Source organism: Aulostomus chinensis, chromosome 7 (assembly GCF_037954235.1).
Source record: "Aulostomus chinensis isolate RoL2024-O1b breed Wild chromosome 7, RoL_Achi_v1.0, whole genome shotgun sequence".
Classification (NCBI taxonomy): domain Eukaryota; kingdom Metazoa; phylum Chordata; class Actinopteri; order Syngnathiformes; family Aulostomidae; genus Aulostomus; species Aulostomus chinensis.
The window spans coordinates 14,823,885-14,839,292 of NC_141326.1; the positions used below are offsets into that span (position 1 = coordinate 14,823,885).

At 43.3% G+C, this 15,408-nt stretch overlaps 1 protein-coding gene across 2 annotated transcripts in view; it reads left to right on the top strand.

Annotated features, from left to right (window-relative positions):
* Window positions 1-15,408, top strand: part of smpd3 (sphingomyelin phosphodiesterase 3) — a 58,019-nt gene that overhangs the window by 23,539 nt on the left and 19,072 nt on the right. For both annotated transcript variants that reach the window (XM_086208664.1, XM_086208665.1), the window contains exons 2-4: window positions 4,218-4,908; window positions 6,331-6,582; window positions 6,691-7,888. In XM_086208664.1, coding sequence (XP_086064790.1) covers window positions 4,607-4,908; window positions 6,331-6,582; window positions 6,691-7,888 — 1,752 coding nt within the window. In that variant the 5' untranslated portion in view covers window positions 4,218-4,606. The remainder of the gene's footprint in view (window positions 1-4,217; window positions 4,909-6,330; window positions 6,583-6,690; window positions 7,889-15,408) is intronic.

A 15,408-nucleotide genomic window follows, 5' to 3' on the forward strand; every position in this document is an offset into this window, starting at 1 on the left:
AAAAATGGAAGGTCTAATCTTTCCATGGATGATTGCAAATGATTCCTGGTGCAATTTTATACAAAGGAGATTTGGATTTATGGACTTTTTGCAGGATTTCTGAGGGAATTCAAAACTTTCATCATCAGATGGGTAGCTCTGTCTCCTATTCCATATAGTAGCCAGACCTGACTGCTAGCGAAAGGGAAGTGCAGGGAGAGATTGGAAAAGGCGGGCCAAGTGACAAAAATGGTATGTTCAAAAAGAGGGGTGTATGAATTTTCTGAAAACCATTTAAGCTATATCTAACGCATACTATGACTGTTTAGAGCCTTTGTGCTATTATAAAAGCCTATTTTGGTGAAGTAGTTATCATTCATGGTATTTTTGGGGGGGACAAATTCACCTTTTGTAAATATTGGGGGGGAGTTGTACCCTGTAAACCCCCCTAAATCTACGCCCTTGTCTGAAGCTAACTGAGTTATGTTTTATGTAATGTGTCTATTTGTAGGGTTCTGTCCATGAGATTTAGCAATTCCGGCATATTTACATTCAAGCTACTGCTGATATGTTGCTTAATGTGCTTGGCTTTTATCATTTAACTCAACAAATAAATAAAACAAATCCAAATGAAGCCCAGGAGGACAATATATAATATGGGTTACTAGTTATTGAAAGGTTTTAGCTGAAAGGCTAACGTTATATTTTTAAGTTTTGTTTCGTTTTTTCCACATCATTACGTCGTGTCTGTTTAATCCGTGCTAAAGGCTCTACCAGGAGTTATAGTACATGCTAGAAGAGCCTCAGCGGTTGTACTCAGTGACCTGAATGTTTTCATGGAGCCAAGCCTGCTGTTTCCAAGTGTTCTTTAAAGTACCATCCATGAGATGACACAGCCAAAGCTCAGGAGTCTCAAGGAGAGAATTTCTTAAAAATGCCAAATGTGTTGTTTCGTCTAACGTGTCAATTCCCGGACCCTTTAAATACAGCAAACCAAAAAGATCAAATGGAGTCGGAAACATCTTGGCAGGGTGAAATCTTGATCTGGTGAAGTGGAAAATGAAAAATAAGGCCTGCTACACACACACACACACACACACACACACACACACACACACACACACACACACACACACACTCACTCATTTATTTATGCAAAATTTATCATTCATACACTTCCTTTTTAATTATTGAGTGTCTGTACTAACTTTATGCAGCCATTTGTGTACTTATTTGTTCTGTTTATTTCAGGAGCTATAAATAGAAGCGATACGCTGGAGCTGTCCTCCCGTGAACTGATACACCTTTTGTCTATTTTTTTTTTTGGTCCGTCTAATCGTTTCCCTTTTACCTTCTCCAGAGTTGATAGCTCCCGTTAATTTGTTTTCACTCAGCATTTTTCTCTGTCTGTGATTCCAGAAGTAGGAACACCAAACCAAAACAAATCTCCTTCTCTTGCATTTGTCAGATCATTTTTGGATTTTAGCCTTTGTTGAAATCGCGCTTTGTCTCTGCCGTCTAACAAGCCAGTTTAGATGCAGGTCGTGGATTCATTCACTGCTAAAGATGGAGGAGAAATTATTCGCACGCATATCTAATGAGTGCAACAATCCAAATGAAAGCGAATGTACCTTTAAGCCTTCAGTGAGCAACCATTCATGAGGTCATTGTATGCTGAATGGACAGCAGTTCCCCTCCCAATTATATTAAATGTCTTAAACATGCGGTAAGCATGACTCATGTTCTCACTCGTAACATCCCGGCTGCTAAGAGAGCTGCATTTATTCTGTTAAAAGCAACGTCTGTCGACCCGCTAATATGCCAGACAATCACACATCAGGTCAGTCAGCCTTTCAGACAGGGAAACAGTCTTCCAGTCAGTCAGCCACAACCGCAGTAATCCTGGCAGGCAGGCGTCCCTGTGAGTCAGCAGGTCAGCCCCTCATCTCTCAGCTGCTCGACCAGCGTACCACGAAGCAGGCAGCGGATCAGTCTTCTTCCTAAACAAGCAGTGGCTCTGTCATAACATGGCTCATTAGTGTACACAAAGGTTTTGACTACACACAAAGGAAGATTACTAGGGCGGAGAAAACAGTGATTATTGCGACTCTGATAAGAGATGTGCTATTCAGATGATCAGCCCGGCGAACAAAAGCTTCTCATTTTTTTGGGACGAAAATCCTCGACTGAAAGCTTACAAGTGAGGTTTTGTCGAAAAATCTTGAATATGTATGAAGGAAGAGTCTCTAGATGTGACAGACAAGCCAAGTGTTGTCCATTTTTTAATTGGAACGGTGTGTAGTTGGAATTAGACTGCGCAGAAGGTGTGTTAACGTGAGAGGTTGTGCTGGTGCTCTGGGGGTCTCGTGGGGTATAAGAGGTTCCACTGATGTCAACACATTGTCTATTGTCTCTCAAACTTCTGTCTGTTGACAGGAATGAATTCATCTAGTCATCATTTATTCATGCAAGTGTAATTGATTCTATTCCCATGCTTGACCTGCTGCATTACGACTAAAATTGTTGGAAAGAATTCAAAGCCGATAAATTGTTAAATCATCAGTGGGCAAGAAGAACAAAAGTCTTTTAAACAGTGGCCACTATTGACGTATTGATCCGGTCTCCTCCGACTCTCAGCAAGAGAATCATTAACATGCTGTTGGGAGCATTATCATTCATTGAATGTTTCAACCACATCTATCATGATAATAACAATAATAATCTGACATTTACAGCGCTGAGAGTATTTTGGGCTAATTCTGTGTATTTGCAATGAATTGCTAGCTTACTTTCGTCCCAGTTACGGATGTTTTTGAGGTGTGCTTACTTTATTATTGTGAACTTGTTATTGTATTTATCTTGCTCATTTTGGATCTACAGTTTTATAGGCCCTCTCGAAATGTACATTGTACATTTTAACACAGTAAAAGTTTGTAGGAGAACCTACAGTATGTGGTGTTGAGGTGGTGGTGTAGGACCCAAGTGCAAAGAACTACAGGGGTGAAGAAAGACGCGATAAACCAAAAGAAACGGAACACAAGGGATGAGCAGGCAACGTGGAGGCGACATGGGTGAAGTGACATGAGGATCAGATAAAGGACTGACTCTGACTACCAAACCTAAATACACACTCCACTAATATCACAAAAAGAAACAGGTGGGAGAGCACAAGGGCAGGGTAGGAGCCGACTGGGCAAAAGGGGGCTGGGCTGTGTCTGACAAAGTCTGATAGCAAGTACGCCTCAGCATGCATGCAAAACTAAACTGAGGCAATTTTTGTACTCTTGCAGCTCTTAATAAATTACCTTTTTGGTGCAAAACAGAAGGAAATGTATGATACTTTTGTGGCAGATTATCTGTGACACAGAGAGAGATCGGTGCAGGGTCTAACTGTTGAACTGGTTTTATTTATGACAGGTAAGCCAGTTTTTTTAGCTTTAGAAGCCCCAAAAGGAACGTCATGACAATTCTAGTAATCGACGATGCTGTTAGAAGGTCTGCAGAGACAGCTCTTCAGAATGTGCAATAATAGCATCATACAAAGATTAGATTTTATCTCTGTAACCAACATTTATCTGTAAGGAATCATGTATTAAATCAACACGTTAAAGATACACTAGAGCTCACAGATACTGGGTAATGGCATTTTTGTCCAAAAGGAGAGAGAGGAGACTCATTTCCAGCTTTGTCTACAATCCGGGATAAACACCGTAATAACTGGCATTTGTCGAGTCTGTGACATTTAAATTTCACGTAGTAAGCAGGCAGATATGTTCACGTGTTTTCCCAATAACTGGTTATATTTCACACCTTAAATAGAGTACCATCGCATTCAGTCTGCCAAAGGTTGGATGGGTAGCGGTGCTGAAAATCTTTCAGAAAAATGTTAAAACAATTTTTATTGCTTGATTAATTTCACTTATGGTTCCCACTTCTACCACACCTGTGAACCCTCCCTCTTCCCACGTACTTGAGAGCTTCTCACACACTTGCTGCCTGAGGAGGAGACTGACATTTGAAAATGTGTTATTAAGTGTGCTGCACGTTCTATGGACCTGGATGAGTCTTGGAAGCTGGTAGTACAGATTTGAAGACATTAAATCAGTGTTTTTCTGTCTCCTTTACTTTTCGTTTTGTGGAATCCTCATTTTGCAATTTTTGTGTCGTAACAGATTTTTTTCTCCACTTTTTCCTCCCCTTCCTGCCTCGATCTGCGCTCTCTCTCTCTCTCTCTCCAGGTCATGAGGACATGCTGAACATTAATGGCTGCTCCCTCCTGAGGTCTTTTCGGTTCATGCAGTCATAGATCCATCATCAAGGAAAAAGCTACCATAATGGCCACCCCTGACCTCCTATGTGACCCCCTGTGTAGAAGGTGTAATTGCTGAGGGAGGGGTGCTGAGATCCAGACAAGCTAACCCGAAAAGAGAAAAATCACCCAAACCATGTAGTATACCTTTCACCAAGGCGGGGGGAGGGCCTACATTTGAGTCTGGTCCATTTTTTTTTTTTTATTTCTGTTAATGTAATATTTGGGGCAGATTTGTGCTCGCTTGTATTAAAGAGTGTATGTGGGTGTGGACCGCGTGTGAGGTGAGGAGAACGTGACAGAAAGGAAGAAAGAAAGATGGTCCTCCACATCACCCCTTACTCCAGTTCCTGTCTGCACTTCCTGGATGGCTTGTCATGGAGCCTGGTGTTCCCCTGCTACTGGCTCCTGGACCGGCTCCTGGCTTCCTGTGTGTCCACCTCACTTGAGAAGCGCCAGCGCTCCCAGGACCCCTGCTCCTTCCTCACCCTGTGTGTACTGATTGCTGCACCCCTTTACCTGCTTCTGGTCCTCGCCTCTCTGCCTTTTGCCCTGCTGGGCTTCATCATCTGGGCTCCTCTGCAGGCCGTCCGCCAGCCGTACCTGTACACCTACCGCAGGTTAGAGAAGAAAGATTCTGCTCTTACTTCTTAGTTTCAGGCCATGTAACGAAAGACTTTTGGTAAACTCTGTCTTGGGCCTGTGGCGTTGCTAATGCTAGTCTTGAGCACATGGTCCTCAAATGTTAGTATCTTTTGCTTCATTTGCCCCTCGGCTGGGGAGATTTGCCTTTGCTTACTGTGTGCCCATGCTAAGGGTCTGCATACGTTTTTACCTTTTACGTTTTGTCAGGCTCGTGTGTATTTTTTGGAGCACTTTTAGTGTGCACAGTCAACACATTCATAAATGTAGAGCAGAACTCAGACGCTACACAAGCGGATGAGAGCCGATGATAAAATATGTTTCACACAGCCTGCTGCAGCCAAGCCAGTGTGACAAACACACCTTGGAATGTTAGTATACCCAACAAAACCACTTTAAGCAAAGTTTGCGGTTGGCCTAAAATCCAGCAGCTGCTAATGCTAAAGCCTGCTCTTTGCAAACCTGATAACAAATTGAGCTATTTTAATCATTTCACTGTCGCAGTCAGATTTGGACTTGAATTCAGCTACTGGTGCATCATGCATCTCATTTGTGATTCGCTACAGCTCTGATTCATGCTTTTTCTCCAGAGGAAAGGGCCAAACAAGCAATAAAATATCCTCACGTAAAATGTTACCATGTTTTCAGGTTGTCCCAGCATATGTGCTTTAAGCGTGTTCATAGCACTCATTAGTAAAACGTGTTGTTCATTTAAGGACTTTGAGATGTAAATTTATGTCTCTTTTCTTGCTATAGTTTTGGAACTGAAACAACTTTCATTGTTTTGTGTTTTTTTTAAACTACGAGTCAGAATTCATCTCCCAAATCAATTTCAGGTGAAAAGAGGCCCCAATTGCAGATTCACCCTTCATTTTACACACAGTTCTTAACTATGTTTGGTGATTGAAGAGGGAAATAGTAATTATACTGTCAATTGTTAGGTCTAGCCTCAAGCTGCCGGGCTCAGTCAGTTCTCAGCGGGTGGTTGGTTATCCCATCCAAGTGGCTACCCGCCATGACCACTGACTTTGAAAAACTGTATTTAACTCAGTTTGCAGTCCAACAACAGCTTTTGCTTCCAGTAATGCAGCATTTCCTTGTGGCAAACCATATAATTGGAGACATTGCCGTTGTTACCCAAGTTTTGATTAATTGCACTGCTATCCAAACAGCAACGTATTTAATTGATTTTGCATGTATGCTGTTATGTGTGAGCTTCGGGAGCAGTTGTATTCATAAGGTATAATAACAGAATGAGATCTGACAGTGTGAAATAGTAATAACTGCCAACATATATTGCTTTAATAGATCAATAGGGGAATTAAAAGAAGGGATATTCAGGTGCTTCTGCATTTTTTTAATTGATAGTATTTTTATTTTTTTTTACTTGTTTTGTCCAGAGCTGACAAGCACCAGGTGGAGCAGGGCCAGGCTGGGCCGGGGGGTATTGGGGTTGGGGAATGGCGGCCCCAGGGCAGGAGCTTCTGTTTCTGTAGTGCCAACGTCTGCCTGCTGCCCGACTCCCTGGCCAGGTTCAACAACCTGTCGGACACCCACCGGAGAGCTCGCGAGGTGGGAAGGAGGATCCGCAACGGTGCGAGTCGACCTCAGATTAAAATCTACATCGACTCACCTACCAACACTTCTATCAGGTAGCTGCCAAGATTAAGTATTTCAGGACACTGAGCAGACTTTTCACCTGTGACAAACTGGATTTTTGTGTGTGACTGGTCTTTCTATCTTTGCCTTCCAATCAACAGCGCAGCGTCCTTCAGCAGCCTGGCCACAGGTTTCCGCCGCACCTCTTCTCTGGACCAACGTCCAGACCAAACCCACACCACCAATGGCCCAGCGGATTCTGAAGCCGAACCCCTCAATGAGTGCCCGATTCACCCCTCAGGTGCCAGCGACTGCCCCGTTCATCCTACAGCAGGAGACCAGGGGTCCTCTGAATGCCCTCTTCACCAAGACGGACCACACAGCACAGCAGAGTGCCCCCTCCACCATGAGGGAGCAAACAATAAATCTGACTGTCCTGCTCATACCGCAAGGGAGGCGACAGACTGTCCCATGCATGCCACGGGAGCCCTGTGTGGCTCCGGTCATCACGAGTGCCCAATGCACTCCACAGGGGCACAAAGTGGCCCAGGTAACCATGAGTGTCCCATGCACGCCACAGGGACACAAAGTGGCCCAGGTAACCATGAGTGTCCCATGCACGCCACAGGGGCACAAAGTGGCCCAGGTAACCATGAGTGTCCCATGCACGCTACAGGGGCACAAAGTGGCCCAGGTAACCATGAGTGTCCCATGCATGCCACAGGGGCACAAAGTGGCCCCAGTCATCATGACTGCCCCATGCATGGAGAAGGGGCCCAGACTAAACCATCCCCAGACTGTGCTCTTCACACCTCAGGGGTTCAAATCAGCATCAGTGCTCCAGAACCAGACCCCCAAGAGGAGGAGGCCGAGACAGGGAATCATCAGCCGGGGGAACAGGCAGGGGGTGACACAGGCAGCATGACTGCCTCCAGGGAGTCCCTTGCTCGCTACCATGGAGGTGAAGGTTGCGGAGTGATATCCTCCAACAACACCCTCTCTCATGTCCCTCGCATGTCAATCTTTAAGCGCCCAGCACGGAAACGCCGCCATGGAGATGAGACTTTTGACCATGAGATTTCTGCCTTTTTCCCCGCCAACTTGGATTTCCTTGCTCTACAGGAAGTGTTTGACCACAGTGCAACGACTAGACTACGGCAGCAATTGCATCGCTACTTCCCTTATGTGTTGAGTGATGTCGGGCGGTACGGCTGGAAAGGCTGCTGTTCCAGGTTCAAATTCCTGAATAGTGGTCTGTTGCTAGCCAGCCGCTACCCAATCCTGGATGCACGTTATGAGTGCTACCCTAACGGTAGAGGGGAAGACGCTCTGGCTGCCAAGGGAGCACTTTTTGCCAAGGTCAGACGCTTTTACTTTGCTCTGTTTTACTTTTCCTTCAACTGTTTTTGGTACTGATGCACAAATTGGAAAGCTTTCACGATAAGATTCTAGTCATATATAATTTTTTTCACTTCATAAAATCATCTTTGGTTAACTTCTTTACAAAGACATCGTTCACTTGTTATCTTACTATTTTCCTGGAATACTGGGGAAAAAAATTCCTGACTCTCGCAGGGGGAACTTCTTTCTCTCTAATTTCATTTCAAACTCAGCCAAAGTAGATTTAAATGTCACAGAGAGCTTTGTTGTTTTGCCCTTTCTGCAGCAGAAACGTGTCCCTCAAAAGTAAATTTTATTGAACTCTAACTTTCACAAGGAAATTGAGTCTTCCTGTTAATTTTATTTTAAAAGAAAGAAACATACATTGTGAAAGAGAGAGAGAGCAGCATCATCGCATCACCTCGAGAGCAACATGGCATCTTTTTCTTTCATTGTCGTCTGTACTTCCAAATCAACGTGACACTTCTTTGTTACTGACGCAGCTCAGTACACATTTGCTGCAATTTTGTTGCAGGTTTGCTGTGACTGACAACACTTAAACACTCTTACGTACGCCCACATCCACGAACCATTACACAGCCATTATAGTGGTGAGTGTCATGATAATTACAGCACAACCCAACCTCTCCAACCCCATTAAAGGAAGACAAAGACAAGGACTTATGATTTTAAGGTATTCAGCATATCACTTTTGTTGAGAAAGGAGATTGTTTGGGAAGAAGATATAGAATCTGTTTTTGAATATGAAAAATTCAACATCCTTATCAGGACTATGACAACCAAGAGTGTGGTGACTATCGTGGTAAAATATTTAAATGAGATGGAGATATTTGAAGGCAGCATCACTTGCATGTCCTCACTTTTCTATGATTTTTTTTTCTTGTAGTATTAAAAGCCCAATTTGCACATTGAACACGTTCAAGTAATCGTTTGGCCCTCCAAAAATATTGCATACTTCACATTTTGAGCCCAGTCTTCTTTTTACCAACCAACAACACCCCAAAATAGTGGAGCTTATATGCTTGTGTGTGTGTGTGTGTGTGCGCGCGCGCGTGAGCGCACACACATGTATGATGAGCACCAACACTCTGTGAGTTCACTAATCAGCCTGGTACTATGAGTGTATAAGGTACTGAGTCTGGAACTGGTCCAGGTCCTGCTTAGCTAGATGCTGATGCTGTGTGTGTGTGTGTGTGTGTGTGTGCGCGCGCGCGTGTCTGCACGCGTGTGTGAGCCTGTATTTGTTTGTGTCCATACATGTCCTTACGTCTTGCAGCTCTAGTAACGACACACTCCATCAGAGCTTGCATGCTGACAGTCTCATCCTGTTAGCCCTGCTGCCTGCTGACTGATGCTGCCGTTTACAAGCTGGCCTTACATCCCCGTCTCACCACCTCTCATATACGAGGTCAGTCCAGGTCATTATGACACGCTGGCTGTCCTCCAGCTGGCAGGTAGAAGTCTCAATGTACCTCCTGCTTATGCTCCCAAACTGACAAAGGAGGAAACCAAATGATGTTAAACAACTATACTGCCAGGAAATGAGGTTACATTTCTGAAGCTTCTTTTTCCTTTTAGCAGGATTATATAAAAACTACCAGGCCAATTTTTATCAAGAGGGGTGTAGTGTGACCCAGGGAAGAGTCCATTAAATTTCTGCTGAGTTTTACATCTACAGTAGGCCCGAATGGACAAACCAGAAATATTTGCAGGTGTTTTATTTCTCATTACTCAATTTTCACTTGTAACTTATTTAAGTTTTTTCTCGCTTCCTACTTCTTCTTCTGCTTTAAGTGAGCGTCCTGCTAGTTTATCTTTAACATTATATTTCTTTATTCAGTCTTCTAAGTCTGTCACTGGCTACAAAAACATGAATCTTTTTGTGGTTGACAAACAAACATGAAGGCAAAAGTGTTGCATCCTGAAGACCTCTAACAGTCATTATAGGCTTATAAAGCAATTTACCCGCACGGATGATGCCAGATTTTTCATTTACCGTGTAAGTGATTGCTCGCGCTGGCTAACATTTGTTTGAGGAGGAGTGAGAGAGCCCAAATTTTACAAAAGCAATTCTATGAGTTACCGTGGTAGATAAGTTATCGTGGAGATGGTCGAGTTTGGAAGGAGACAGCAAGTGAACAAGTGTCCATATATGATGGAGACGTAACTTGACGTGAGTTGAAACGGACATTTGAGCTGCTGCTGAGAGCCACTTTGTGTGTCAGGCTCAACTGTAACTGTCGATATTGAAGGAGCTTTTAAGACCCACAGCGTGTACCTTTTGACAGCGCGCTCCGTCCCGGCTGAATCTTCTCATCAACATAACACAGCCGAGCGCTAGATCTTGCCTTGCCTTATAACCTGCCCATCTCCCCGCCAGCTGCAGGCTTTGATGTGCCTGCTGTTCATTCTCTCTCCCTCCATCCCAACCTCCAGACGTCTTGGCAGCTCTCCAGCATCTTGTTGTGAACCCTCATTTGCCCTCCGTGAACCTTCGGGTCAGTCTCGCTCATTATTACTTGACACTCGAGCTCACTCCGCAGCCAGCTGGGACGCATCTCATTAGACGCAGTTCATTTGATGTACCTGATGTTCACGCTGTGTTCCTCTTCACGCCTACCAGATACTTTTTCTCTGTTTCTTTTATATCAAACACTAACAAGGATTCACAGTCAGAAGTCATCATCGGAGTGGTGACCCTTGAAGTCCCTGCAGTGTTGAAGAGTCGTCATTCATAACTGGGCTGCTTTGGCTCTTTAGCTCCTAGAGATCAGCTGTCAATCAAAACATTGGACCGTCTGTCTTTTCTGCGCTCATGTAAACAACGCGGCTCTATTTCATTCAAACACACTCCATTCAAAAAATTCCTGTCACATCAGAAGCCAGGTGTGTTACCCTGCCTGTATATGTACTGCACAAACACACCTGCTACGCTAACTGCCGCAAATTATAGTATCCAGGAAACCACGTGTGCACCACGCCTCAGACCCAGCAAACACGCTGGTTCCAGACAGCCTGGGATATTTAGGACTGCACACGTCATGACTTGGAAAATGTCTAAAAGGAGCTTCATAAATGTCAGGATGGAGTTAGTGATTTTGCTGTGGAATCATTTCAGCTAACACTTCAGCATCTAGAATACCGATTCAAGACCCAGCCAGTTTTGTCCTCAGTTTCCATAGATTGGTCAATGGGCCCACGGTGGGCTCCATACAGGACGCATGCCAAATATCCAGTAGCCATGACCGCTTTGCCATTTCTAGCCAGCAGATCTTCTTCTGGATCCGGACAGCAGCCCGCTGGAAAGTCCCACTGGGCTGATGCTCAGTGGAAGCCCAGCCAGAGCCCACGTAACCTCACTCGGAGTTGTTGGTTAGGGTTGGGCTTGTATCACACATATGAAAATCAAAGATTTATCGCGATTAAGAAAAGTTAAAAACTCGAAGACTGATGCTGTCGACAAAAAAAAAGAAAGTGTCAAGTCCTTTTAACAGTCTAAAACATTTCATAAAACGTGGCATTGCAGATCGGTTTTGTTGTCATGTCATGATGACCTTTATTCATTACCATAACATCAACACAGGCAGTTGAGCATTTAAGTTTAAGCCTGTGTGTAATTATGGGCGTGATGCTACACCTCCTGATTTCCACCCTCTACCAAAGTAGGGGAGGAACTAGTGTGCTCTTTATGTTCTGAGGTTGGATGTTACACATGGTGCGTGAGCCAGAGAGGGTGGATGGGTGTGTCAGAATTAAAAACAGGGGACCAGAATTTGCATCCTGCAATTATTGTTCCCATTAATCAACTGTAACCGTAGTTTTTCCCTGAGTGTAACCGAGTGTTTAAGATGCTCAACCCCACGTTTGACTATGTTAACTGTAGTTTGTTTATCATGACCTCCATCTCTCCCTATCTTAAATTTTTAGTGAATTTGACAAACAGATTTTGTGGTTTAGGTTTAATTCCATCCATTTTCGATACCTCTTATCCGTTAAGGGGGGGGGGGGGGCTGGAGCCTATCCCAGCTGCCATTGGGTGGGAGGCGGGGTACCATGGGGGGGTCGCCAGTCTGTCTCAGGGCCATCAGGAGCAATTAGGGGTTCAGTATCTTGCTCAAGGATACTTGGACATGGAAGTGAGGATTGAACCAGCAACCCTTCAGTTCCTAGACGGCCTCTACCTCTGAGCCCTCTTTAGGTTTAATGTTGCTCCTTTATTCTCATTCTTACACCAAAACTTCAGCACTGGGGTTTAAAGTATTTACACACTCATTAATAGAGGTACCAGTGCGTACTGTAAAGTATTTACACACTCATTAATAGAGGTACCAGTGCGTACTTTAAAGTATTTACACACTCATTAATAGAGGTACCAGTGCGTACTTTAAAGTATTTACACACTCATTAATAGAGGTACCAGTGTGTACTTTAATGTATTTACACACTCATTAATAGAGGTACCAGTGTGTACTTTAATGTATTTACACACTCATTAATAGAGGTACCAGTGTGTACTTTAAAGTATTTACACACTCATTAATAGAGGTACCAGTGCGTACTTTAAAGTATTTACACACTCATTAATAGAGGTACCAGTGCGTACTTTAAAGTATTTACACACTCATTAATAGAGGTACCAGTGTGTACTTTAAAGTATTTACACACTCATTAATAGAGGTACCAGTGTGTACTTTAAAGTATTTACACACTCATTAATAGAGGTACCAGTGTGTACTTTAATGTATTTACACACTCATTAATAGAGGTACCAGTGTGTACTTTAAAGTATATACACACTCATTAATAGAGGTACCAGTGCGTACTTTAAAGTATTTACACACTCATTAATAGAGGTACCAGTGCGTACTTTAAAGTATTTACACACTCATTAATAGAGGTACCAGTGCGTACTGTAAAGTATTTGCACACTCATTAATAGAGGTACCAGTGCGTACTTTAAAGTATTTACACACTCATTAATAGAGGTACCAGTGCGTACTGTAAAGTATAGAAAATGCTTGTCGCTGCTGGGTGGTACACAACTGCGCACCCTTGCTGTTAATCGGAGGCTGCACTTCTGGCCTCTTGATGACCATTAACGTACTTTGAGGTGACAAATGTACCTCAGAGGGAACATTCTTTAAAGTCTACCTGTAAGTACAGAAGTACTCCGGTCTTGTACCTCTGTTTCTGAGTGCGTATAAAACAAGATCTGTGTGAATCTTCAAATGTATTCTACGAGCCCATGAAATAAAAATTTAAAAAAAAAAAGATCCCCTCTTCCCCTCAGACTTGGTCGCGGTTTAATAATGAGCACATTAAATGATGTTCCACATCTATGAATTCACTCTCCAGAAAATCTAACCAGAGGCCCACACTCATTATCATAATTTCCCAGTGGATGTATTTACCTGGAGAGCAGCAGGTCAGCAACATTAGTCTGAATTGCCAGAGAGAGGCTGCGATAGAATATTAATTAAAAAATGTGCCCCTAAAGAGAGAGCCAGCGCTGGCCCAGTAATTACAGCATTTCAGTCTCAATATTTATCCCCTTTTATAATTATTTAAAAACCTGAGTGTGTGTGAGTTCATGAATGCGTTAGATCATGTGTGCATGCGTGCGTGCGTGCGTGTATGTGTGTATTACAAAAGCTTTGGCTGCAAAGCACACAGTCAATTCTGGCACATGTCCAAAACTGTTGCTTTCAGATTGTAATTAAAGACACAGCTGACAACATTTTATTGAACTCTTTACCTCAGACGTCACAGACACTCACAGTCAGCGCCTGTGTCTGCAAGTGATTGTGCTTTTGACCGAGAGTCGTTTTCATCACCTGCGTCACCCCAAGTGACCACCTTCAGTAAAAGAAATGACTGTGTGGAGGATTTTTGGCTTAAAGCTCAAATCTATAAGTTGTAAGATTCATTTCAGCGTAAAGAAATGCAGCTGTCAGCCTGACACATGAACCAGTCTCCATTGGTGCTCTAAGCATAGCGTGTTTGGCATCACGTGATTAATCTCAAGGCTCATAGAAATCCAACAGTTGTAGGCTTAATTATTCTTGAGGAAAACGAACTGTGAAGCACATCGGAGCCTGCAGAGGCTGCTCGGACATCTGCCCATCTGTAGCACTGAATATGACCGACTGCTGCAAAATGTCATTCGATTACATTCCCAAAAGATAACGCTACTGCCCAACTTACAGTGGAAATAATTACATTTCAGATTGTCTGTCTTTTTACTGTTTCTTTGTTCATCTGAATGGACCGGCAAACAAATCATCTCATCTGTCACCCCGCCGTCTCCTGCTTCCTCTCTGTCATCAAGACAAAAGTGAAGCGATCAAACTCAAGCGAGTAATGTGAGGTGAAATCTCAGCCCACTCCTCGTCTGATGGTAAAGTTATGATAATTAGTCACGGGAGCCTTGGAGGTTTCTTGATCAGTTTATTTGGCTTCTAAGTGTGAAGCTTGATTCTGTCTCTAATGCTGTGATGGGACTCTGACTCAGTTGCTGCTTTATTTGTAGAGAAATACAGTTTATTTCATTCCAGGTTATTTTTACTCTCACAGACCAGAAAGGAAATGAAGTACTTTCAGCTCACTTTAGCATAAATTGCTTTCAGGCGAGGCTTCCTGTTGTCACAATGTAGAATTCCAATTAGTATCTGTATCATCTGTACTTCATCTACTGTGGGGCCACGAATAATGTAAACACATTAGGAGTCCATTCTTATTTGCATGCATGAGTACACACACGACACACATATATACATAATTCCCTCAGGCCTCTCGTCAGCCTCGGCGTGCACACACCTACCGAAGCATAGATAAGCCCCTGAAATATTAATACACAGAGCAGCAAAGAGAGAAGAGCAGGGAGAGGAAGGGATGAATTGAGACAGAATGAGATGATGAGATGGAACTTGCCCCGAGGTGAATTTTACTGAAATGAATGCCATAAGGAAGTAGAGGCACGTAATAGAATCATACATGGGCTTCGAACTGTTTGTACAGCAATGCTGGCAAAGCTGGGTGTTTGCAAAAACAGGAATTTGAGGACTTAATTACAGTTTGAACCTTGGAGATAAAGAAATAGTACACTTGTTCCTTTTCGTGCCAAGAATTTGCTAAGAGGATCATCTCCCATCTGTACAGTAGATATGACACCATAGCTAGCAGCTGGCTAGCTTAGTTTTGCTAAGCTTTGCTTAGCTTAGCTTAGCACCAAGGCTTGTTGGTAATAACCCCCCCCCCCCCACCCAAAAGCTCACTAATTAACATTTGTATCTGGTTTCTTGAAATTAAAAAAAAACAAAACTAAAATAAACAAACCAGATATTAAGTGTAATTAGCAAACTGGGCTGAAGCAAGTATAGGTGTTAGCACCCTATACTTGGATAGCTATCTCCCCTCCAGCTAAGCTAACCAAATCCATCCATCCTTCTATTTTCTATATCGCTTATCCGTTAAAGGGG